General features: G+C 32.8%; 3 protein-coding genes, 1 non-coding gene and 1 pseudogene across 5 annotated transcripts; all 5 read right to left on the bottom strand.

Moving 5' to 3' along the window:
* Nucleotides 1-9: 9 nt before the first annotated feature.
* On the bottom strand, nucleotides 10-2,849 carry LOC111308274 (peptidyl-prolyl cis-trans isomerase CYP40-like; annotated as a pseudogene). Its single transcript, XR_016329306.1, has 8 exons — nucleotides 2,370-2,849; nucleotides 2,096-2,183; nucleotides 1,938-1,990; nucleotides 1,504-1,607; nucleotides 1,202-1,277; nucleotides 831-868; nucleotides 677-740; nucleotides 10-469 (listed from the first exon to the last, which is right to left on the bottom strand). The product of XR_016329306.1 is annotated as a peptidyl-prolyl cis-trans isomerase CYP40-like (transcript).
* A 6,922-nt stretch (nucleotides 2,850-9,771) lies between these two features.
* On the bottom strand, nucleotides 9,772-10,643 carry LOC149519896 (uncharacterized). The gene has a single exon (XM_089742479.1). It carries the CDS (start codon nucleotides 10,286-10,288, stop codon nucleotides 9,917-9,919), a length of 372 nt encoding a protein of 123 aa, XP_089598605.1. The 5' UTR covers nucleotides 10,289-10,643; the 3' UTR covers nucleotides 9,772-9,916.
* Nucleotides 10,644-12,146: 1,503 nt separating this feature from the next.
* LOC111308273 (peroxidase 10-like) lies at nucleotides 12,147-15,693 on the bottom strand. The gene is made up of 4 exons (XM_022906589.2): nucleotides 15,004-15,693; nucleotides 13,780-13,971; nucleotides 13,499-13,664; nucleotides 12,147-13,089 (listed from the first exon to the last, which is right to left on the bottom strand). The coding sequence occupies exons 1-4, from the start codon at nucleotides 15,235-15,237 to the stop codon at nucleotides 12,677-12,679; spliced, it is 1,005 nt and encodes a 334-aa protein (XP_022762324.1). The 5' UTR covers nucleotides 15,238-15,693; the 3' UTR covers nucleotides 12,147-12,676.
* A 1,758-nt stretch (nucleotides 15,694-17,451) lies between these two features.
* Nucleotides 17,452-17,525, bottom strand: TRNAI-AAU (transfer RNA isoleucine (anticodon AAU)). Its single transcript has one exon. It is a non-coding gene; the product is annotated as a tRNA-Ile (tRNA).
* Nucleotides 17,526-17,946: 421 nt separating this feature from the next.
* LOC111308272 (la-related protein 6C-like) lies at nucleotides 17,947-21,387 on the bottom strand. The gene is made up of 10 exons (XM_022906588.2): nucleotides 20,649-21,387; nucleotides 19,883-19,964; nucleotides 19,707-19,801; nucleotides 19,523-19,594; nucleotides 19,343-19,422; nucleotides 19,173-19,251; nucleotides 19,029-19,076; nucleotides 18,852-18,920; nucleotides 18,616-18,741; nucleotides 17,947-18,488 (listed from the first exon to the last, which is right to left on the bottom strand). Exons 1-10 carry the CDS (start codon nucleotides 21,021-21,023, stop codon nucleotides 18,255-18,257), a joined length of 1,260 nt encoding a protein of 419 aa, XP_022762323.1. The 5' UTR covers nucleotides 21,024-21,387; the 3' UTR covers nucleotides 17,947-18,254.
* Nucleotides 21,388-24,151: the final 2,764 nt, after the last annotated feature.

Raw genomic sequence — 24,151 nt, 5'->3', positions numbered from 1 at the left:
GCCCTTTTTCACTTGTAATATTATATTTTTGTCAAGTTAAATAATCCAAGGAAATGAAGTTTTAGCAAAACAAAGAAATTGAGAGACAAAATTGTACATTTTATACCAATTTTTGTCAGAAAGAAAGAAGGATTGTCTGGACTAAAATTTCATCAAGGAATTGATCAGTCTTGGTCTAAATTTCCTAGTTCCCTATTAAATTATATCAAAACTCTCATTAGAAACAAGAATTGGTTCAACCCTCAGATTTGTACAGTTGAACTTGCTGGAATGCTTCCTCTGCTTCCATTGAAACCTGAAGCAGATTAGTAAAATCAACGACACAGTACTATTTAAGATAAAGCTACGGCTTCATTGTTTCCAGAATGAACACAACATTTGTGTCCATTAGCATGCAAGTGCTCATCAGTGGCTAGGAAAATTAGCATCAAACCGTTGCACCAAAACCAGAGGCTGAACATGCATATACCTAGTATTTTGTCAAAACGGTAAGAGATCCTAATCAAGAAAGCCTGAACCGGATGATATGATCTCACTATGCTACAGCAAAAAACAATTGAAGCTCTTAACTATCATGGTTTTCAGCACCTGCATTTCACATTCCCAATAATACCAAGTATCCATCTAAAGAAATAAAAGAATAAAAGCATGCACAAAACAAACGCACACGACATACCAGTTGAGTGTGCTTCGAACATCTTACGGTATCGCCTTCTCTCCTCATTGAGCCGATCATTGATCTGCTCAACACATTTATTTGCATATACACATTTGTTTATAAATAATATGTAATGCCACAAGATACTACCAATTCAATTTTATCTACTAACCATTTTAATAGCAGTAGCAAGTTCTTTCTTTATTCCACCTGAAAAACAATATATTACAAAAAGTATCGATAAGTTCCACAGATTAACATGTTGACAATATACACTGCCTTGATATAGTCATCCCGCATATGTAGCAGGTAGGTTTCATGAAATATAAGAAGATATATCCCTGGCCCAATTATATGTAGGAAATAAAATATGTCCAAGCGGAGATAAAGTTAAATACACTTTTGAAGATCCCAATTTCAGAGGGTCATTTTTCCATTTGACACCTTGCCAAGCACTTAAAAAGGCATAGAGCTCAAAAACTTCTAAAAGGTGAATGATCCAATATTAAGTTCATCGTTGTCAAGTCAAAGTTCATCACTAACCATCATTTGGCTCCAATTGCAAAGCTTTCTTGAAGCTTTCAACAGCAGCATCAACATCATTAAGTGCCATGTGTGCCTGGCACATAAGTATCACAATCATTAGGACCAGAATGTGCTTGAATGGACAGAAAGTGCAGAATAAAGAAGATAACCAAAAGGCAAATTGTAAAGGCAACTTCTATGAAAGGTCTATGGTATGAATCTCAACAAAATTTTCCTTTATGAAATGACTAGCTCAGACCAAAAAGCCCAAGCTGCCAGCATCCAAGAGATTAAAATTATTACCAATGGGAGATACTAACCTGACCTCGGCGAAACAAGGCTTTCACATTGTTATCTCCATCACGCGTAGCAAATTCTTGTCCAACAGTGCTCCTTTCAGATCCCCTAGTTTCTGTTTACAGGCCTAAAGCCACATCACCCATCAAGTAATAGAATACTATGTAAGATAACTAAGATTAGTCCAAACAGATAACTAAGATTAGTCCAAACAACAAGTTGATAGACAAGACAATGATAAAAGATATTAAAAGATAAACAGAACAAAAAACAAAGAGCAAGTTAACATAAAACAATAATAGTCAATGTTTAATCACCTCCAGGATATAAAAGATAAAAGGTTTATTTTCTGACATGGAATCTAGGCAGCAAATTAGTGCTGCTAGGTTGCAAAATTATTCAAACCTATAGTGCTCAACAGTTGATAGTCAGTCAAAGTGTGAAGAATGAAGCTTACAGAGCTATTAGTGAATATCTGGGATTTCGTCTTTCTCAAACTTGAACTCTTCTCTGCAAAGCCACAACACATGCAGAACACCCACGGGAAATTAAGAATCATACTACTTTATTTATCACTGAAAGATTATACCATGTACAGCAAAGAAACGTTGTCACCTTCATCCATCCCTTCTTTCTCCCAGCAGATATCTAAATAGAGGAGAGCCTTCCTGTACTTTCTGAGAGCCATCTTATAATCTTGTTTCTGTTAAGGAAATGAGACCTTAAAGGAGAAACTAAAAAGGAACAGGAAACAAGGGAGAGAAAGAATGAACAATAAATCCAGGAAGCAACATCTTGAAATATCAAGTGTAGCAAGAAGGTTTACAAGCACAATCCCTTGTGGCAATGAACCCATGACTGCATTAATAAACATGCATAAGCCCATTACCTTATAATGTTCATTTCTGTAAGCCTTAATAGAATCCACAGCATTCATCCACCAAGAGAGCTCATCAGGACTCTCATCAAGGTCAGCTGGCCAATTGGCATAAAAATCACCATCATTGAAAAAATTGGATATCCCATCATCTGCCCCCTCAAGGATTTCTCCGCAATCAGCAATTCTAACATCGACAGTGGGACAATCAGCTTCACCAGTTGTTACATGTTCAATTGAACGAACAACTCCCATTCCTTTGACAACCTAGCCAAATACAACATGTTTCCCATCTAAATGAGAAGTGCAAGTTGTGGTGATGAAGAACTGAGACCCGTTTGTGTTAGGACCAGGGTTGGCCATAGATAACATTCCTTTCCTTTCATGTTTCAATTCAAAATTTTCATCTTCAAATTTCAAACCATAAATTGACTCTCCTCCAGTACCATCTCCAGCAGATATATCTCCACCTTGTACCATAAATCCTTTGATAACTCGATGAAAATGAACTCCCAGCACTAAAATGACATATATCATTCAAACTCAGCAAAAATGAAATTCCCATCCAAAGGCATGTATAATCATTAATCAATTAAATTCAAATTGATACATGTTTTGCAGCACAATGCTACTCACATTGGCATAACCAATGTTGGAAACCACAAAGACATGCTTATATCATATTTTTAAGTCAAAGAATGAATACAGAATATCTTTTCTGAAAAAAAGAAATTAAAACCAAGATCATGTTAATGATTTAAGTCAAAGTCAAGCACCACCTAAGTTTTTCTATTTATGGGTGTAAGAAGACACCACTACCGTGTGCCAGCATTTCATAGACAGACCACTTGTAGCATCACAAATAGTTAGATGACATTTCTAATTTTTCCCATATGATAACAGATATGGTTTACATGGCATTACTTAAGGGGAAAAAAAAGAACAATTGAATCCTGCTAGCATGCTGTTTGCCAAAACTATCAGTCAGGAAATGTTAATAAGTCTTACATTTCTTTGTTGTTGGGACAGATAAAAGATTGAAGCTTAGACCATAGTATGTAGAAAGAATCATAGATAAACTTTAAATCTTGGAGCCTACCACAAGTTAAAAAGGAAAAAAAAAATCAAAATTCCAAGTATTTCCGAATATTCTTATTCAAAAGATCCACTAGCAAAATCAAGTAGGAATATCCATTCAAGGTTGATAATAATACCAACATGAATTACATAAACAATTTAAATATCTCCATGGTTTCACCCTACTCAGACTCTTCCTACCCCAACTAATTCAAAGAATATCTATAGATATATTTATATATATATATATATAAATATATCTATATATATTCTTTGAATTATAAATATATATATCCCATGACTTTGGACAAGTTCAATGACATAAAAGTCATTTTATATAAACCACAAACAAAACCAACATAAACCCAGAAAAGCAAACCCCCTAAATTAAAACAAATGAAAAGGGAGGAAAAGAGAAAGGGACCTTATAGTGAAGAGGGACCCCAGTGTTAGGACCAATGCCCTTTTCACGAGTGCAAAGAGCCCTAAAATTCTCAGCAGTTTTGGGTACTACATCATTGAAAAGTTCCACTATTATCCTTCCTTCAAGCTTTTCTCCAAGGCTTATATCCAAATAACACCGTTGCCTCATCATCATATTCCTAATCAGCCTTTTCTTTTCCTTTTCTTTCTTTTTCTCTTTCTCTCTGTTCCTATACAGTTTTATGTTTGTAATAATAATAACATATATATATATATAGAAAGACAGAAAATCACCTGCGCTCTTTTCCTTCTCTCTAGACTTCTCTTCCTTCTCTGTAAAACCCCAGTCCCGCTTTTTTTCATTTAATTTATTTATATTTAGAATTACAAAAATGGGTCACTGACCCATTGGAGTTTGGCAGGAACCAGCCAGCTCGCCCCCTCTTCCCCTATAAAATTGTACAATACAGTACTTTTTTGCATTGATAACCCTCTTATTTCTCTGTACTTTCTTATCAGGACATTGATTTTGTGGGTTTTATAGTTTTACCCTCTACTTTATCTTTGAAGTCATTGGTCAAACTAGATAAATCCTTTGTAAGGAACTTCCTACATAAAGTAGTATTTTTATTTTCCACATGGGTTATTTATTGTAGATCATGTAAGGGTTGACAACAAATGATAGTGACCAATCCCTGTCGGAGTGTTTAAAAAGTTTGATTTTTTTAAAATAAAATTTTGATTTTAAATTTTATAAATAAAAAAATAAACGTTTGAAGAAATTTTTTTTGTGAGATTTGATAATTCAATTTTAAATTAATTAAGACAAAAAATAATAAAAATCCCAAACAAAAAAAAAAAAAACAAATGATAATGGTTTGGATCATGAATTATAATATTATTTCTCTAAAAAACATGATTTAAGTTATGAATTTTTTTTATAGAAGAAATCATAATTGTAAAATAAGACATAAATTTTAAAATTTTTTTAAAATAATTGCTTCAACCAACATGATTTAGATTATGAATTTAGGTACCCAAATCTTCACTTTGAAAAATAAAACAACCCCTTTTTTATTATATATTCTAAAAAACATGGAAGCCCGCCCCATGTTGGATTTTTGTTTCTTTGTTATAATCGTCAGTTTACAAGAAACATATATGCTTTGACAAAAACATTTCTTAACGAGATTCCCTATTTTCTTTGCCAATATAACTCTATAAACAATGACGAGATTGCCTATCTAAACACTTTGATTTTGTACGTCAAGTTTGCTACTATATTTGATTGAAATAAACGACCAGGATTTGAGGCTATCATTGTTGAAGATATCACTGCCACTATAACACTTCTCCTACTATTTTCCTAGGGATCTAATCTAACCCAATTTCTTTAACAATGATCATGGCCTGTTTTTGGATCTGAATATTAGAATATTGAGTCCACGCAAGCTTGACTCAGGCATAGCTATTTTTTCAGAAGAGAGGGATCTTTTCACTTTCATTGGCAAATCAAGCAAACACGTCAGTTGGTTTATTCTTTCATTTTTAAATATGATAATTAATAATTTTGTGATTTAAATTAGTATTTGTAATTTTTTTATTTATCATTAGATTATGATTTCTTTTGTAAAAAAACAGGGCAAATACAATTTGTATATTGATGCTTTTATTGGATCACTTCTTTGAGTAGAGAAAATTTGTGAGGTTTTGAGAATGAAAGGATGATGGAAGCTATAATGAAAAACTCCAAGTTTTCATGAAAAAACAAAATGGATTAGATTGGAGAGCTTGCATCAACCCCCACCCAAGGATGCACCTTCGAAGGATTGATTGATTAGTTTATTTTGTTCTAAACCATTAAAATAGAGAGAAAAAGAAAGGTAATCAGATTATACAATGAAAATGATATTTATACACGTGATAATGTTTTTGCTGATATTCTTTATGATATCTAAAGAGTTGACCACCAAAGAGAAAAAAAAAAATCCATGAAACTACAACAGAAGAAGTAGGGGTATGACGCACAGAATTTTCAATAAATCATTTGCAAATATGTTCAGTTTTTATTTGTTTATATTGATCTTGATTAGTATTTTTATATTAGTTTATTAAATGATTTACACATGAATAAAGTTTCATTTGATTCGTATATATTTATAAATAAATTTATTTAAATTTTATTTGTTTATTATTTATTTGTTATTCATTTGTTATTTGTTTATAATAATACTAATAAAATTACTTTTTAATCATAATCTTATTTTAAAAATTTTTTATATTAGTTTAAAGTTTATTTATTTAAATTTATTTGATTATGATTTATTTATTATTCATGAACATATTCATTTATATATGTTTATAAATATGTTCAGTTAGTATTTACAAATGAACTTATTTAATTTAATTAAATTAAATATAAAGTGAACACGAACATCTTACTATTTTAACAAACTAAGTTCGGATGAACACAATAATTTTTTTCAAAACACAAACTAAGTCTGAATATCTCTAAAAAAAAATGAATAAATTATAAACATATATTCATTTGTTTATATTCAATTTGTTTACAGTACTAAACAGAAGAGAAACTTTTAGTTAAATGAAACCATTTAACAGAGAGAATTAAGCATCGGATAAGGCAACCTAAATGTGAAGCATTTATAAAGGAAAAATAGTACTAGTTATAGTTATTAAAATCGGATCAAATATTAAACCATTCAAGGTTTTGGATTACCAAATCAATGATTTAACCATCAAGTCAATAGATCAATTGTTGATTCAATAAAAAATATTATATAAAATATAAATATTTTAAAAGTTCAAACTTTTAACTAAAATTATAGTTTAATAATTCAATCATAAAACTACAAATTTTAAGGTATATCATAAATAACAAATTTTAAAATATAAAATTCATAGAACAATTAAATACTAAATTACTTAACATTTTAGTAAAATCATATTTTATATTTGAATTGTTAGAAATAATATTTATATTTTAATAAATATAATAAATAATAAGTAATAAATAATTAAAAATAATTATTATTTATACTGATTAAAATATAAATATTATTTATTAATATATGATAATTAATCTTTATGTAATAAAAAAAGAAATATCTATATACAAAATTAATAAAAAGGAAATATTTATATTTATATGAAAATTAGTAAAAAAGAAATTCAAATCATTTTTATATTTTTTATATGAATGTAATTTTTTTTTAATTTTACATATATACATTTTCTTTTATTAATTATTTTCGATCATGGTCAAATAATTAATCATTTTTATTAATATTTTATTTTTATTAATTTTATATATTATTATTTTTAAAATTATTTTTAATTATGATATCAATTAATAAAATTTTTTGATAGATCATATTTTTTTGAAAATTACTTATTTTTATACATGTATAAATTTTTTATAATATTATTATCTACGTGTCAAAATATGCCAATATATAATTAATATAAGGATGCAAGAGCTTTAATAGTAGAAAATAAGAATTAAGAGTTATTTAAATGAAATAATAGTATAAGAGTTTAATTAAATTATTTTGAATACTTAAAAGATTTGTTTTATATTTTACCTAAACGTGTTAATTGATATTGAATCAGCCTGATTTTATAAAAAAAAATTATTTGATTTATTGATTTATTATGTAAATTACTAATTTATAATAATTTAAAGTGATTTAATTATAAAATAAATCTAATTACAAAATTAGACCGATTTTAACGTCGATTTATCGTGATAGATCAGTGATCAGATCCGATATTGACAAAGTCCTAGTGCAAAAATTTGGGGAATAAAGGAAAACAAAGATCATTTCTCTATTTTAAGCATAGCCACACAGGCCACAGCCCATGAAATCCTAATTGTCAGTTTGCCACCATTCCTTCTTGACCTTACTGCCTATTTTCTAAGATATTGATGCAATGAAACCGTCTTTTGGATGTTGATATGGGCTTGATAAGAAAAAAGCAGCCAACAGCCAAGGAAGCCCAATTTTCCTTCCTTGGAGGCCATCAAACCATCAACAAGATTTGTAGTCCATTTTCAATTTTCTTTTGGACTATTGCCCATCGGAGGGTTCATTATTGGGTTTGTTTTTTGAAGAAGTTTCCACTGCGAGATTTGACTGACACCAGAATCCAGGAGCTGGGCACGAACTGAAGAAAGCACGGTACAGATTTGTACCCAGTAACTGTTCTAGGGAGGGAGAGACTTTACCTTTTTCACCAATGAGTTTATAGTTGATGATGGATGGAGGTAGCTGAGACAAAAAGCTTCCCATCGCATGCTTTTTTCAATATCCATTTTTTTTTGGTGTGACCCCCATAGCCAAGTGATGTTCGACTGATATTGCCATCCTACAAAATGGGTTTATGCAAGTCAAATTTGCCATGAATTTTTTCTTTGTTTTGGCAAAAATTTTGACTGGAAATAGGGCAAGACAATTTATTTGTGCCCCAACTTTGAAACCCACTTTTCCATTTGTCTTGCACTATTTTTTATCCTCTTGTTTGATAAGAAAAATACACATCAGTGAATTTGGTGATTGCATTCAAACTTTAAAACCGACTTCCTCTTAAAAGTTACTGTTTCATGTGAAGCAAAAGCCATTATTGCTTTGCTATAAGCAGGTTTCACATGCCAACGATAATGAAAAGTTTTATAATAACAGTTACACAAATGATAATAGTTAGATTAAAGAAAAACAAAAGTAGAAACATGTACCAATAAAAAAAAAAAAAACGAAGCAGAAGCTAAACATATTACCTTTTTAAGAACTAAAGATTGTTAGTCAATTATGTTCATGGTTGCATACTTCAACTCGGAAGATCAAAGTGACTTGGGAGTTCAAAGTATACTGAAACTTGGAAAGGTAATTAGGGATATTGAGTATAGAAGTTAGTATTTTTTTGCTTATTTATCTTTCTCTTATTATAAAAAAAAAAAAGCAGGAAAAGCAGGATTCAGGTTTTGCTTGTGATTTTCAGATTTTCATGATCAGATTCAGCTACTTCATGTTGAAAAGTGAACTGATGAATGTGTGATTTCGTTCTGTTTCAGTTCAAAATTGCTAAAACTGCTAAAATTCACATTTTAGAAAGAATAAAGCATTCAGCCAGTTTGCATTGGAATAAAAAGTTTTCTATTTTCTAAACAGCATTGGCAACACCATTTTCACCGCTGTTTATTAATGGCTCTATCTGTCTTGGTAAGGGTGCCCAGAATAATCCCAAAAGTGGCATGACAGCCAAAAGTTATACTGTCTCATGTTGCTAACAAAGGAATGTGAACATTAAATATGCAATCACTGTTGAGACTGCCAACTTAAGAATGTTTAATATAGAAAACAAGAAGAAAGAGAGAAGAGAATCCTATGGAAACCCTAACATAAAATAAATGAAGACAATAATATTGAGGTATTCAAATAAAGCAACCAAAAGCTGAAAGACCCAACTAACTACAAAAACACACTCAAGCTTGCCATCAATGCAAATCATTAATACCCCAATTCACATTTTTTACATTCCTGATTGAATATTCATAATAATTATCATAATTACATATATATATGATATAATATTGCACAGTGATAGATAGTATTTTCTAACCTAATCATGCAAACTCATTTGCTATTGGACTAATCAGCATAAGACAATCATTAGTTCATATGATAAATCTCTATTTAGAACTCGAAACTTTCTAAGTTAAAATTTTAAATTTAATAATTGAAAATCTTTTTTTGAATATAAATATCATAATCATAACAAAATAATAGTAATTACAAACAAATTTTAAAGAAATAATTGTGTTTCCCTAACATATCACATATAGTATATTTTAGTTAAAAAAATTGTTTCTTTTTTATAATCTAATTATTCTCATGAATGAATCATAAAAGAACACAGGAGAACAATGGCATTAACATTAAAAGTTAACAAAAGTCTAATTAAAAAAAAGGAGAGAATCCAATTTTTCACGTACAATGAGCGTATAACCATAAATGCAAAAAAAAAAAAAAAAGAATTAATGATTAAGATTCACCGCTACTTCCATGTTGCTTTTGTACTTGAACTTCAGCTTGATGGTGCTCCTCTTTGATTTCTTGTTGTGTCTCCTCTACAGGCACCTCCTCCGCGGACAGCGGCGGAGGCTGGTCGACCCGACCGTCCAGGCAAGAGGAGCATTTCCTCTCAACCCAACCTTCAAAATCGTACTGACCATGGCCCATGATAGGACGCCCTGAACATAGCCTTCCAATCATGCCAGCTATGACTCCGAGGATTGTGATCACTGCGAGAACGGCTATTACGGGTCCAACCGACCAATGACCCGTATGGGCCGTGTAGGCTTGTTGGTTCACTCCTACTGGTGGTTGCTGCTGCTGCTCTAATGGTGTAGACATCACCAAAGAAAAATGGAAAGTGAGAAGTGCGGTTTTGTTTTTTATCAAGTTTGGATCATGAAAAAGAAAAGAGGAAAAAAAATTAGTGGGGTTTTTAAAGGGTTTAGAAGAGAGAAAAGTGTTGTGCTAAAGAAGGAAATGACAAAAAAAAAAGTTGGGGAAGGGGGAGTGGCAAAAGGAAACCCTTTTCAAATGAAAGAGCTTTTCTCTTTGAATTCTGACAAGTGTGCTGCAAGAAATAGTGAAAACCTAATCAAAAGTTACTTTTGACTTATTTGATAAACATCGAAAAGTCCCAAACAACTTTAATGAGTGAATGTCCAAAATAAGCTGTTGGAAAACTTTGTAAAAGAAATATAATTGGAAAAGAGACTATTTTCAACTACATTTCTCCATATATGACCATGAATTCTGCAGTTCAAATGCATGCCAAAACATTAGTTTTGGATTATGTCCATTACTATAGTTGAAGATTTTCCCCTTCCTCCAGTTTGCTGAATCTACAAAATTCTTTGACCACAAAGAGCTCACATGCAGTTTTTATTATACAGTTTCTGTGACTTTTAATAAATAAAAAAAGCATAGAAATTTGTATTCTTCTTTTCCTTTGCTTTCTCTAGTTTCAACGAGGAATTGCTTTTTGGATGTAGCCTTAGCTGCTTTGCTCGATGAGACAAGGCAGCTCATTTTTAGTTTCTTCAAAGTTGTTTTCATTTTTAAAGGGGCATTGGATATGGATGGCTCTGCCTTTCTTAAAGGTCAAAAAGTCAAAACAAAATTATGGGATATTATTTTTATATTTTGAATTACCGAAAAAGTTGAAAATAATGTTCAAACATTAGGCCAATTGGTCCATCTCTTTCTTTTACACCCATTTCCCAACCATGAGTAGCTGGAGCCTCAGAGATGGCCAGACGAGTGATGGTAACGGTCATATCGGATCTGATTCGATAATTTTTTTTATTTATTATATTCGAATTTAAATTTAATTTGATATTATACAAAGTTATATTTTATTTGATTTGATCTCAAAATAATAAAATATTTTTTAATATAAAATATTATTTTTAATATAAATATAAAATTAAATATATAATATATATACAAAATTAAATAATTAATTAAAAAATAATTTTTATATATATCGAGTTAAGTAAGATCTTATTTGCCTAAAACTCGATCCCAACTCGATCTCGAATTTTTTTTTATATTATCCGATCTGATCCGATATCTGATTTTAAAAAAAATTAATCCTAAAAGGTTTGATCATATCAAAACTCATCAAATTCAAATTAGATTACTATCTCTAGACCAGACATATGTGCATACACTTGTATCAAATGATTAATTTTTTCTCCGAAAATCTCTCTAATTAAAGATGGGGAAGTTAATGTTAGCAACAAATGGTGTATTTTGGTAATATTTTGAATGCAAAGAAAATTATTTAAATTTAGTGAAAATAATGTATTAAATGAAAAATCTCCTTTTAAATAGTATGTTTGATATACTTGATCAGTGTCATATGAATATTAACTCAAATCATATATATAGTTTCTGTTGGAATTTGAGTTTATTGTAAAAGAGAAAGAAAGGAATTATATGACTTATACAAATCTTGGGCACAAATAGTAATTTCCAAAAATGTTGCAATCATGGTTCTACAGGTTTAATGCTGCCAACCGTAAACCATCAGAGAATCACCTAATCATAAAGGGGCTGGTGATGAACAAACAATATTAAGCTGCATTTCAAAGATGAAAGCAATGTTCATTGAAAATGATTGAATGATGAATAATGAAAGGGACATAATAAAAAACCAGTTAAAAAAAGATATAAAATTCTTTAAATCCAGCAAAATGGTTAAATCCTTAATGTTTGAAATCAGAGAATACATCCATGAGTGATGATGATGATGATGATGATTGTTCATGATATACAATAGTTTTGAGGCATCTTAATATACAAACTAAAGACAGACAAAGATGGATATTTGAGAGAAAAGATGGGTGTTTTTGAAAGACAAGGACAGAGATCCCAATGGGGGTTTGTACAAAGGTTGGTCAGGCATCCAACAGGTTTCCTTTATATTTTCCTCTTTGAACCCAATCACTCCTTTTCGGCTTCTTTATTGAATCTATATGCGTTTGAGCCTAAATCTTCTCCTCAAAACTCAAAAGAAACCTGACATTTATCCCAAGTGAAAGTGGAAAGCCAAAGGAGGTGTTAAAAAAAAAGCATAAAATAAAATATGTAGCTGAGCTGGGTGGACTACAGAGTTCTTGGAGAATGATTAATCATACATCTAACACAGGAACACCAAATTATTATAGTTTATTGACAATCTTGGTGCTTTGATCAAACTACATAAGCTTCGTACATAGACCAGCATTATAAGTTCACAGACCCACAGTTCTTTCTGATTTGTCCCTTTTCCCCCGTGAGTACACCAAGATTGCCAAGCCTGGCCATTGATTTAGCAAAATCATTCCAGAAAAGAAAATACTTGGAGCTATAGGAATTAACCATGTCAGCAGTTTTTGGATCTCCCATTAGTGCTTGATCAGATTCAAGAAGCCCCTTATTGTTGACAAGGTTTGTGTAATACATATTGTCAAATCTATAGGCACTTGCAGAATCGAGGGGAGCGAGATTGCTGTTTGAGGTGTCCATGTTTGGACACATTCTTTGCAAGCCATCGAGGGCTGAAGCATCGAGCGTGGGGTCAGGCTTACCAGAGCCCTGGAAGTTGAAAAGTCTTCTCTTGAAGGTTAAACATTGAGCATAACCTATGGTATGAGCTCCTGCAATAAACATAAAAAAGATAAGGCATCTATATCAATTTCATTTGCCATACCACTTTATTAGATATCTTTGGAGACCTTATTTAAACATTAAAATGAGTCAAATTTTCTGATTTATAGCAGAAATGGGGCCATTTAATGCTGTATGTATGTGGCAGTATTAAGGATCATAAATGTTTGACTATCATTTTTGGTGATGCTTTATTATCTGTAATGGTCCACAGGACCACCACTTTGCACTTTGCAGGAACCTTCTCACTTTCAAATGTCATGGAAACAGAAAGGAAATCAATTTGGTAAGGAATAAGGACTATCCTCCAATTTGAAAAGGAAAAAGGAAAAAGAAAAAGAAGTCAAGCATGAAAGTATAAGCCAAAATGATTCAGAGCAATTTGTTAAGAAAAAGAACCTGAGAGAACTACAACATCCTTAAGGTCAAGACCCTTTGATGTGAATTTGGCAATGATATTCTCCAGAGGCTCAAAAGGTGATGGCAATTGTTCATTAGCCGCCTGCTGACTAGCAGTTGTTCCATCTCGTCGCCCAAGCATTACTGGCCAGGAAGGCCCTCCTGACTAACCAATAAAAATAGTAGAAATGAAAAAGGAAAAGGAATATAATTATAATTAATGAATATGAGAATTGACTCAGAAAGTTTATAGAAGCTATAAACATAAAAATGCCAATTACCAAGACAACAGCTTCCCTTGCTGCAAGAGTCAATATATCAACACATGAAACAGTTGATGGGCAAAACCTTTCAACATCCGTTTTTATATTGTCAATGACATCATAACCTCGAACAGAGTTACGGTTTGGAAAGGCATTCTTCTCGCCCTTGAAATCTTCTGTGTCATCAAGAAGCACTGATGCGTCACAGCCCTATGCCAGAAGGAAAACTCTTAGTAGATTTAGTAAACACTAGACAACGAAGTAGAGCCCAAATTGACATGTTCAAAATATAAGGTGTAAGTAGAAGACTATTAAAGGATAGATTACTTCTCCTTCAATGTCCCCTTGCATTATATTCATCAACTTAAAGAACCTGGGATGTAGGACTCATCCAACAATCTAATAAAAATCCCCTTTTTTTCTATGATATAAAGCTAAGTGAAGCATTTATGTAACATACCATTCCTAAAAGAATCGTCTACCTATATTATGTCATGCCATGAAAATATGTTACACACTGAAAAATCTTGTAACATGAATGATATGTTTGACTAATGATTTTTGTGTCTTAAGCATCTTAATTTTGTATGTTTTTCATGTTTTCTTAGCAATTGAGAGAAACTGTTGTATTTACCAGGTAACTCGAAAGATAACCTTAGGCTCTCGTTTGATTGTTGAGGAAGTTGTAATGGGGAAAAAGAAATCACGAAATAAGTGAAGTAAAAGGAGGAAAAAGAAGAATAAAGGAAAAAGATAATTCTGCAAGCCCTTGGTTTCTAAGAAAAGATTGTAGATATAATACTACTATGATGGCATTCAACTTCCCCCCTCCTAACACCTTCTCTCTGTCTCTTGAATTTAAGAACCAGCTTATAGGTCCTATAAGTGAATCCCATCTGAATGTAATAAGCTGGGGATTCCATGCCTGTTTCACCAAATATAAGATAAGACTTCAAGCAAAAGAAGAATGAACTTTGCTATTTTACTCTTAAATTTGGTACTATAATTGTATGATGAGGATATAGAAGAAAGAGCTTCCTGCCAGAAAAGCAGTCTATGGTAGGGCTCACTCATTTTCCTGATAGTGAAACATGAAGTAAGTAAATGACAACGGTTTTAGTTTCTTTTTCCTACCAATGAAAATGGCACCTTTTATCTTTGGTTTCAATAAGATTGATAAGAGATTGAGTTATACAAGTTAAAGACAGACAAGTAAAAGGTAACAGATTCATAGGTGGTTACATTTACAAAACAATCATGAAAGTGCAACCGCAGGAGAGATGCAGCTATCCTGGTATCATTCTTGTAGGCTGCCCAGACACCGTACCTAACAATATTTGACAAGTGGGGACATGATCTCCCATAAAAATGGTAATCAAGCTGGCCATACGCAAAGGGAAAAAGAAGGACAAAGGCGAAGAGGCAGTAGCCTAAAAGGAAGAGCAAAGTGAAGTAAGAGAAGAGTTTGTGACCCATGGCCGAAGATACAATGAATATTTCTGATGATACGGTAGGCTAGTGGAGATTTATATGCAGAAGGTAGCAATGAGTTTATTGGTTAAGTTTTGAAAGTGGCTATGACACTACGTTGGTTTATTCCTAATGGCCACACCGGAACAAAAGCATCATCTCCTAGTTCTTTAAAGGTTATAACTATAAATACCTAATGACATAATCTATTTAACTTATTGTTACTTTTTTTCAGCTAATTAATCATATTTTATATTGAGATGACATAGGAATGCCTTTCATAGGAAATTTCCAACATGAAACATAAATGATTAAAAGCACCAAGGCTTACTTCTACTTCGAAATTAATGGTTCAAACAAGGGGAGTCCAAACTTGGAGCTAGATATGTTATTTGGCGTACCCTAACTGATCACGACCACCCTAATGTTAACTATAAACCAGAGATATGAATGTCCAAATTCATCCATTTCAGAGTTCACCTAACCTGAAGCAGTTTAGTCTGTGTTCATTCCTTCTTTTCCCCCTTATTGATTCATCTGGTTCCATTCACAAAATTTAATCTCCCCTTTTCACTGGAAGGCAAAGGTAACATAACTAGGTCAGCTGCAATATGCAGGAAGTGGCAGGACAAAATATAAGAAGGGTTAATTCCAGAAAGCAGATAAAGAGATAATAATAAATAACTTTGTAAATGAAGTACATTTTTTTACATTCAAATTAATGATCTATCTAATAGGCGCACTTATACATAAAATTTTGTTGTTTGGTAGATATAAAGAAAATAATTAAGTAGTCGAGGAAAATATTCATACACGTGCTCAGGAAATTCCAAAATACGATCATATGACTAGGAGCTCATATTTAGAAAGCATGCCAGAGAATTCTGCACGAGTCAACTTAAAAAAGATAAGGCACCATTAATTGATGCTTTATTAAGCCTTTTTATCAGCTTAGTAACAGTGGAAGTACAAGTGTCACTGGTGAACTGTGAAGCAGTACAATAATAAGATATTTCCACAAGCACTTTGCATAAATATAATTAGGTTGTACTAATTCAATAGATCATCCCATATAAATAAATTGAAGGAGCAGGAGCACCACTTCTATATGAAATACTGCTACCTCATAACATGGATCTTTGATTTAATTACTACTATCTTTCATTCAAAAGGAAAGAGATGAAAAGTAGAAACCAAAGAAAGCTGTTTCTTTCCATGAATTTATATGGCTGGCGAGTGGATAGTCTTAATCTACCCAAGGTGCAGAAACCACAAAACCATAACCACATTGGTTTACCAAGGAAGGATTCTTATGTAGCAAGAATTTATAGATTAGTGTAAAGATCAATGCGGCATTTGTTATTTTGTTTCTTTTGGAGGAAGGAAGATTCTACAATGGAAAAGAACTAATTATTAGGGGAAGAAACTAGTAAGTGGAGCAAAAAGAATATGTGAAATCTTATAATAAACACCTCCTGTGGCATTTATTAAAACTATTATAGGTGCATGTTTTTCCTACTCAAAAAGCTAGTGGAGTTGACTAAATAAAGGCCCCAAATCTGACATTTATTACTAATATGTTTTGCATAAACATGTTTGTAAAGGGTAAATAAACAAAATGGGTAATCTACGATACATAGATCAGGCTAATGAAACAACCCGTAGAAAACTTTGGTTCATCACTAAATCTGGGTTCTCTTTTTCTTTTCATGTAACATGTTAACTCCGTTAAATTTGCTTTCAGAAGTAAATTTTTGTGTTACAGCAAATATTGCACATGGAAAACAGTTAGCAGAAACAGTTGCTTTCTTTGAACAAGAGGACAAACCCATGCCGACGTTAAAAGGCAACGAAAGGTTTTTATATTTACCTTAGGAAATTGATCCAATTTGAGACCAATCTTTCGAACATGTTATCATCATATCAGACAATTTATGTTTGTGGCTTCATCATCCACTTTTTTTTTGCTGCAAAATCGCAGGATCAGAAGGCCATGACCTGAGAAAATGACAGACAAAAGAAAGTTGAATTTGATTCAAACCTTCAAGAAAAAAAAAAAACAAAGTAAAAATATATGGAAAATAAAAGTCATAAAATATTAAACTTCCTTCAAGAAAAAACAAAAACAAAGTAAAAAAATAACGATGACAAAAGATACTTTTCCTTCAAGAAAAAAACAATAAAAAATATAATAACGACAAAAAATATTAAATTCACAATTGGCCCATGCAGGTTTCGAACCTGCGACCTTCGCGTTATTAGCACGACGCTCTAACCAACTGAGCTAATAGGCCATTTGATTTGTTTTCGAAAATGTTAATATTTATTGAATTATGTATGTGTGCATAACACTCTTTCTTAGTTGGCAATATAATTAATCAATTTTTTTTTTAATAAATTTACTGAGATAATTAATGTAAATCATGTTGTGAGGTTATTTCATGCTTAAATATATATCCTTATAAATAATAACTTACTTCATGAATGGCTTAAAACCTTTGAATACTCCATTATGGACCCTTTCATTAATACTCCCTTGTAGTGTTCTTATTTTTTAAATTGAATCTCATGCACAGATATCCCATGTTATTTTTCTGTTTAAATCGTGTTTGAACTTTGAAAATGCACCATTTTTATTTTTTAGAATAAGGGGTTACAGTCCTGCACATATGGTGCTAATTCACATTCACAGGCTTCACAAATAGGGAAAGAGTGAAACAAATGTAACCTTTCAATTGCATTATTCAGATAGATTACAAATTCAAAACAGAAAAATGAATCCCAACCCATACTTAACATAACCCAGAAAAATGGTGTGCCAGGAGGAAATTGCTATCAAATAGCTAAAAGAAACAGTACTAAACTATACACCTTGAATTATTATTGATAACATATTATAGGCCAGACTATGCATGGCTACTAAATCATTTCCTGCTTTCAGGATATGCAGAGCCATTCAAAATAATAGTTGGTTAATATAAGATTGGAGACAAAAAGGAAAAGAGGAAAGAATGTAGCATCCATTACTCCACAGATGAACTTAATGGCTTGCCTCGCCCTATGGTGAAGCCCCTGGTTCCATCTGGCATTCTTGGGCCCTTTGACGTCTGTTTCGCAGATGCCTCACACTGGACTGCGTTGCTTGGTTGAGGAGATGCAGCAAGCAGGCTACGTCCACTGTGGTTTTGAACACGCCCACGGCCTTTTCCACGGCCTTTGGCCCCCCCCTTTTTCGATCCCACTGCATTATCCTCAGCCTGCCAGAATATAATTTTCCATGTGAGCTTGTAACGCAATAGTCTAACAAAAATATGGTTTCAAATATGACTCTTGATCTATAGTTAGAAACCATAATGGAAATGGTTAAACAACATTGATGCTTACATTATTCTCAATTGATTCAATATTGTTTGGTCGAGAGGAATCTTCAGAGTTTTCAGTGAGTGGTGAATCATCCTCGTCTAATATGCCATCAAATTCTGATTTTCTGGTTTTCAGAACAGATTTTGGCTGTATGTTCATTCCAAAATAAAAGCCGTCAATGGTTTTCATAAAGCTGAATCATGAAAATAGATCATATATGAAAGACTCAATATTATGAAGATCTAGTTTAGACATACCGTGAGTCTAAGCAGCAACCTTACTCGGAGGCCCTTTCTCCAATTCCTTTCATCATTTAACTTCTCAACCTGGGGGCAAATAAATAAGCTCTGAATGGCATTGGAAAACCGGAATTAAGGTATGGAAACAAGTCATTAGAACCTGGAAGTTCTAGCAGCATTACTGCATTAACATACCGCTTTCTCAGCACTCTCTGTTGAATCATACTCCACAAGTGCATGTAGCTTAAACAAAATGGAAAGAAAAAGGAATTATGAGGGAAATCGTCCAATAATCTCTAGGCTTAAATAAGAATACAGGTTTGATTCTGAACTTCATACCTTGTTACACATAAAAAAATCGCTTTTAGAGCGGGAAGGATTGGATTCCTGGGGATGACATATTCGGATGTTCTTCACACTGTATCAGAACACTATGAGTATGGGCTGCAACAGAACCCTTCTGGACATACAACATACTAGAAATTGAAATAGAAGTGATAAAAAACAACCTCCCTACGACATTGAAAATTTTGTCAAGGTTTTGATGAGAATGATCTTCAGGCAAATTCTCTACAACAACAGTACGAGACTGAAAGAAAAAGACAAGGAATTAAGGTTGCATCATGCAAAAAGTGACCAAAAAACTAAAGGAAAACAGCATGTCATTTAAGAAATTTCCCATATTTTACCTGCACTTCCTCTCTTTCTTTTTCAGTGAAAGGGTGTTTACGTCTAACCTTCTTACCATCATCACTCACAACCTTTCAGGCACAACAGAAGAACAAAGCTATTACTTCAATGAAACTAAAGAATGCTGTAGATTACTTTTACTTTTCGTATGTTCAAAAAGAATAATGAAACTAAAGAACTTACAAGCTTTGAGGAGGACCGAAGTGCTTGGGCCAGCAACTGGTTGTTAGTGATGAGGGACTTGATTTTCTTTGTAGAAGTAATAAAAGATATGGGCACTAAAGCACAGCCAATACTAATCAGTTAAAACTGTTTCAATTGAATATCATAACCACTGCTAGAACCAGAAATTTCCTTACCATAACCTTCAGGATCTTTATTTATTTGCTTTGACAAGGATTCATTCGATAGAAGACTCATGTCACTGAACTGGTATTCCACCTGTTTTATGCAAAGTATTAGGATCGTACTTCTATTTTCGCAGCCTGAATAGAGGAAACAAATGGGGGCTATAACCATTGCACATGCAATGTGGAAAATCTAGCACTCTAGGGAAATTCATTAAAGATTCCCACAAGAAAAAGGCATACAAACTTTCATTTTCATCAGTTTACAGTGAATATTTCGGTGATAGGAACGACAGTTCATCTTAAGCTATGCTCAGATGATATTTAAAACATGTTCTGAGGATGAATGAAGAGCAGTAGAAAGAGCTTCTCTTTGATTAAAAGAAAATTTTCAAGAACTTGTCTTTTCCAGAACCAGAAATTAGACTGTGCGCTTGTTGCACAAATGATTTGAATCTTTATTAAATCTGGAAAACTGGAAAGCCAAACAAACAGGCTACTTCTAAACACAAAGCAAAACTGACTAAGCACTAATTGGGCTATGCACTTTTGTTACTTCCCTTTTGTACTAGAATCAGAAAGAAAAATTGGCAATATAAGCAAGAGAAAGATGCAAAAGAATCTAAATCAATTACGTGGGTCGATCCATTTTGTTAAAGGAAATATGACGGACAGGATATGGCAAATCCTATCATTCTTGAACATGATCAATCACATCGATAAACTAAGCAAATCAAGAAACCAATTGATATAATAAAAAAAAAAGATAAAAGATGACCTGTTTGATGATCTTTTGGCGGAGATCATCTGTGAGCAAATTCTTGGAAGAACAATTGGAGATTGAGAGATTAGGATTAGAGATCAAATAAGCAGCAGGTTCTTGATCACCAACAAAGAACCAATCAGACCCAGCAGCACCACCAAGATAGTGGAAACATGGGTAATAATAACCCGAAATGGGCATTTGGGTATGCGATCTTGGCACGAATTCTGGTGCATGTGCATTGAATTTGAACGTTACACCGTTGCTGCTGCCACTGCTACTACCACTACTACAATTGGTCGTTGTTTTTGCTGCTGCCATGGCATCTTTCATTTGAAAGTTTTCTTGGGGTTCTTCTTTAGGCTTTTCCTCAGGTTTTGTTTGTGCCATGTTTTTTGTTTCTTTTGATCTCTTTGTTCTCTGTTTGTTTTGTTCTCCCTCTCTGTGTCTTTGTTTGGTTTGGTTAATGTCTTTGAAACTTAGATTTGATCACTCTTTCTCTCCTGAAGTTTAGTAACTGTTAAGTTTGATATTGAATGAAATCCACGTTTGGCGCCCAAATACGGAGAGAGAGGATTACTTACACCTGACATGACCGTTGCTTTTGGGGTTTGACCGGTTTTTTAAGGTTCGTAATTTGCCACCATTAGCACCAACCTTACTTTTCTCTCTCTTTGCTTTTTCTTTGCCAGTTGCCCATCCAATCCCTCATCTCATACCCCGTGTCTTGCGAGACTGATTAAGCCATTTGCACAGGAGGATTTGGCACTTGTTGAAAAGTGCCTTTGTTTGATTAAAATGAAAGACTGGACTCAATTGGAGAAATTTTCAGGAATTTTGTTGTAAAGATTTTGGTAGAGAGTAGGCAAAATGGGCTCCAGAGTCGCTTAACCCAGGGAAGCCCAACTAGCCTACATAGATGAAATTTGATTTCAGACACTAGGGCTTAAACAGTCAATGGCTCTGCTCTGCCCAAATTTGGCAGGTTGGATTTCTAGCTTAGGGCTTAGCTGTCGACATGGAACTCCTTATGTTTTTAATGGTCTAGCAATTAGTTTATGGAATTCTGTTTGTCTTGTACGGTGTTGTGTTGCACGCTCAACTATTTTATGACATGACAAATCATTTAAAAAATATATATTTCAGTACTATTTTGGAAAGTTATTTTGGGTTTTCAGTGATTGATAGCTGACAGCCTACTAACCTCCATACCTGCTGTTTGGGCTGATTTGGGAACAATCAAAGTTTTTCTTTCGTTTCCTGAACTTAATTTGGTTGAGAGAATTTAAAAAGAAAAAAAAGTTTACCATTCTGTGCCAAAAAAGAGAACAAAAATCTCACTAGACGACAACTTTGATTAATAAAATGTTTTACTCACACCACAAAATGCTTTGGATTACAGTGATGATTGAACTCATTGTTGTTTGCTCTGGCGTGGACAAAGTAAATATTCTCAACTTTGATGATCACAAACCAGTACAAAAGCAAAACACGGTGATTTTTTATCAAGATTTTTCATACATCTAGTCATTTTAGTCACAATTTAAATAAAAAATTATAAAAATGATATAAATCAAAATTTTCACCAAATACTTTCCTTTCCATTTAAAACTTTCGTGATTATGCTATTCCCATGTTAGGGATCAAAATCTATGGCTGGTCTTTCGAGGAATCTTTGATAGAAATGGTTTCCTTTGTGGGACCAAATGCATATATTTTTGTTAATCTTTGTCATGTGAGTAGCTAATCTGCTTAGCTGCTGCATATATACTATTCACTATCTTCTTCTCTTAAAAAGAAACAGATTACTTATTACGGATTTCAAAATGTAATTAAGTTAACCCTATTTAGAAAGGAAATTTAATGAGAGATTCCATCATTTTCATTCACTTCTTTCATCAAACTAATTTACACTATATATATATATATATATATATATTACTTATGAAAGTGGACCTCTCATTGTGGGCTCCTTTCATTACATCTTGTCTACAAAGATTCTCTCCATTATTTTGCTTGTGAGAGTGACTGTTTTGTCATGCTCCTCAGATAAACATTACAACTGATTGTGTTTGTTTAGTGGGATATGACTGGCTTAGGTAAAAGGATATAATCTGGGTGTTTTGAACAATTTGACTAATCAAGAGCCTGTTTGGAGACCACATAATTGCATCAGCTGGTTCAAGCTATATATTGAATTGATAGGCTGATCATGCCTATGTTTTGCCTAATGGTGCATGCATGTTTGATATTTCTGAAAACAGAAAGAATTAAACCAACTGTGTTAGAACATATGTTTGGTTCAAGTGATAAAAGGAATTTGCTCCTTTTTTGCTTGCTTGGGTCAAATGAAAGTTGTGGGAAATTAATTTTTATGAATTCGATAAGTTCAGCATAAATAAATCTGAACCTTTCAATATATTGTATTTATCAAATAAGTTCAATCGGGGAATGATAGTCTGAGAATTTTGGTGAGCTAAGTCTGGAAGGATATGCCAACTGTTTGCTTCTCACTCTTATCTTTTCAGTTTTCATTAAATATAAGAAAATTGCATCTTAGAATAATTGAGATTGTACATGACCATAAGACAAATTAGGGAATAAGAACCCTAAAATCTTCTTTCCAAGATAGGTCCGGATCTTCTGCTGTCTTCTTGTACAACCAATGCACTGTCACCCATCAATCTAAACATTAAAAATTTGGAATATCTTAAATGACAAAAAATGTTTCTTCCCATCCTGATTAGTATCATAATGACCTTAAAAGGCTCAATAATTGCCAGAATACCACTATGAACCATTAGTAACAAAAGAAAACAGATGGAGCTGTAACTGTAAGTCCAAATATTCTAAAAACTGGTAATTTCCAAAACAAAAATAGTAAAAATGAACTAGGGAAAAGACCCTGTTAAATTCCATCTACCCCGGGGCTAAACAACTGGCCTACCCCATGGGGCAGTAGAAAAATGTGAGGAAAAGTCGTTTCCTCTTTATACCTTTAATGGTTGATGATGTTTGCTTTGCTTAATCTTCAAGGTCATTTATAGGACTGCTATTCTGTTAGTATAAAAGATAGGGATCTTTTCATGGGAAAATGAAGGTGGACACCATCAATCTGTGAACAGAACAACTAACAATAGAAAGTTCTTTGTGAAAGCTGAAAAAAAAATTGAGCAACCAAAGCGGCTATTGAAAATTAATGATGGAATGTGTCTATTTTACCGCTTAATTGCCCCGGATTTGTCAAATATGAGAGGCTACCTATGTAAGTTTTTTTCATTTTTGGTTTCTTCTTGGTGTCTCTGGCAACAAGATGAAGCATTTATCAAGCTTCATCATTCTCTTCTAGAAACTCTATGAGAGCAATCACTCAACAGCTTAAGAGAAAAAGGACAGATACTTGAACTAATACTTCAAGAGGACTGGAAAGAGTGATAGAGCAAGTTATGGAGAAGCTAAAACCTCAAAGTAGTAGAAAGCACTAGCAAACATAGGTTCAATGTAATAAAGCAAGTAAT

The sequence above is a fragment of the Durio zibethinus genome, chromosome 2 (genome assembly GCF_047325235.1).
Source record: "Durio zibethinus cultivar Kanyao isolate XHJ-2024 chromosome 2, ASM4732523v1, whole genome shotgun sequence".
Classification (NCBI taxonomy): Eukaryota; Viridiplantae; Streptophyta; class Magnoliopsida; order Malvales; family Malvaceae; genus Durio; species Durio zibethinus.
The sequence above is the reverse complement of the archived record's forward strand: the minus strand, read 5'-3'. Positions and strand labels throughout refer to the sequence as shown.

Bases quoted from the DNA above. Each gene is read 5' to 3' on its own strand.
- LOC149519896 (XM_089742479.1), bottom strand. From the start codon at position 10,288: ATGTCTACACCATTAGAGCAGCAGCAGCAACCACCAGTAGGAGTGAAC.
- LOC111308273 (XM_022906589.2), bottom strand. From the start codon at position 15,237: ATGGGTCACAAACTCTTCTCTTACTTCACTTTGCTCTTCCTTTTAGGC. The intron at 13,972-15,003 runs GTAACCACCTAT...CTTCTGGCATAG, and splicing joins TTCATGATTGTTTTGTAAAT to GGCTGTGACGCATCAGTGCT. The intron at 13,665-13,779 runs GTAATTGGCATT...TTTATTGGTTAG, and splicing joins CAAGGGAAGCTGTTGTCTTG to TCAGGAGGGCCTTCCTGGCC.
- LOC111308272 (XM_022906588.2), bottom strand. From the start codon at position 21,023: ATGGCACAAACAAAACCTGAGGAAAAGCCTAAAGAAGAACCCCAAGAA. The intron at 19,423-19,522 runs GTAAAATATGGG...TTTTTCTTTCAG, and splicing joins AAGAAAGAGAGGAAGTGCAG to TCTCGTACTGTTGTTGTAGA. The intron at 19,252-19,342 runs GTTGTTTTTTAT...GTTCTGATACAG, and splicing joins ATTTTCAATGTCGTAGGGAG to TGTGAAGAACATCCGAATAT.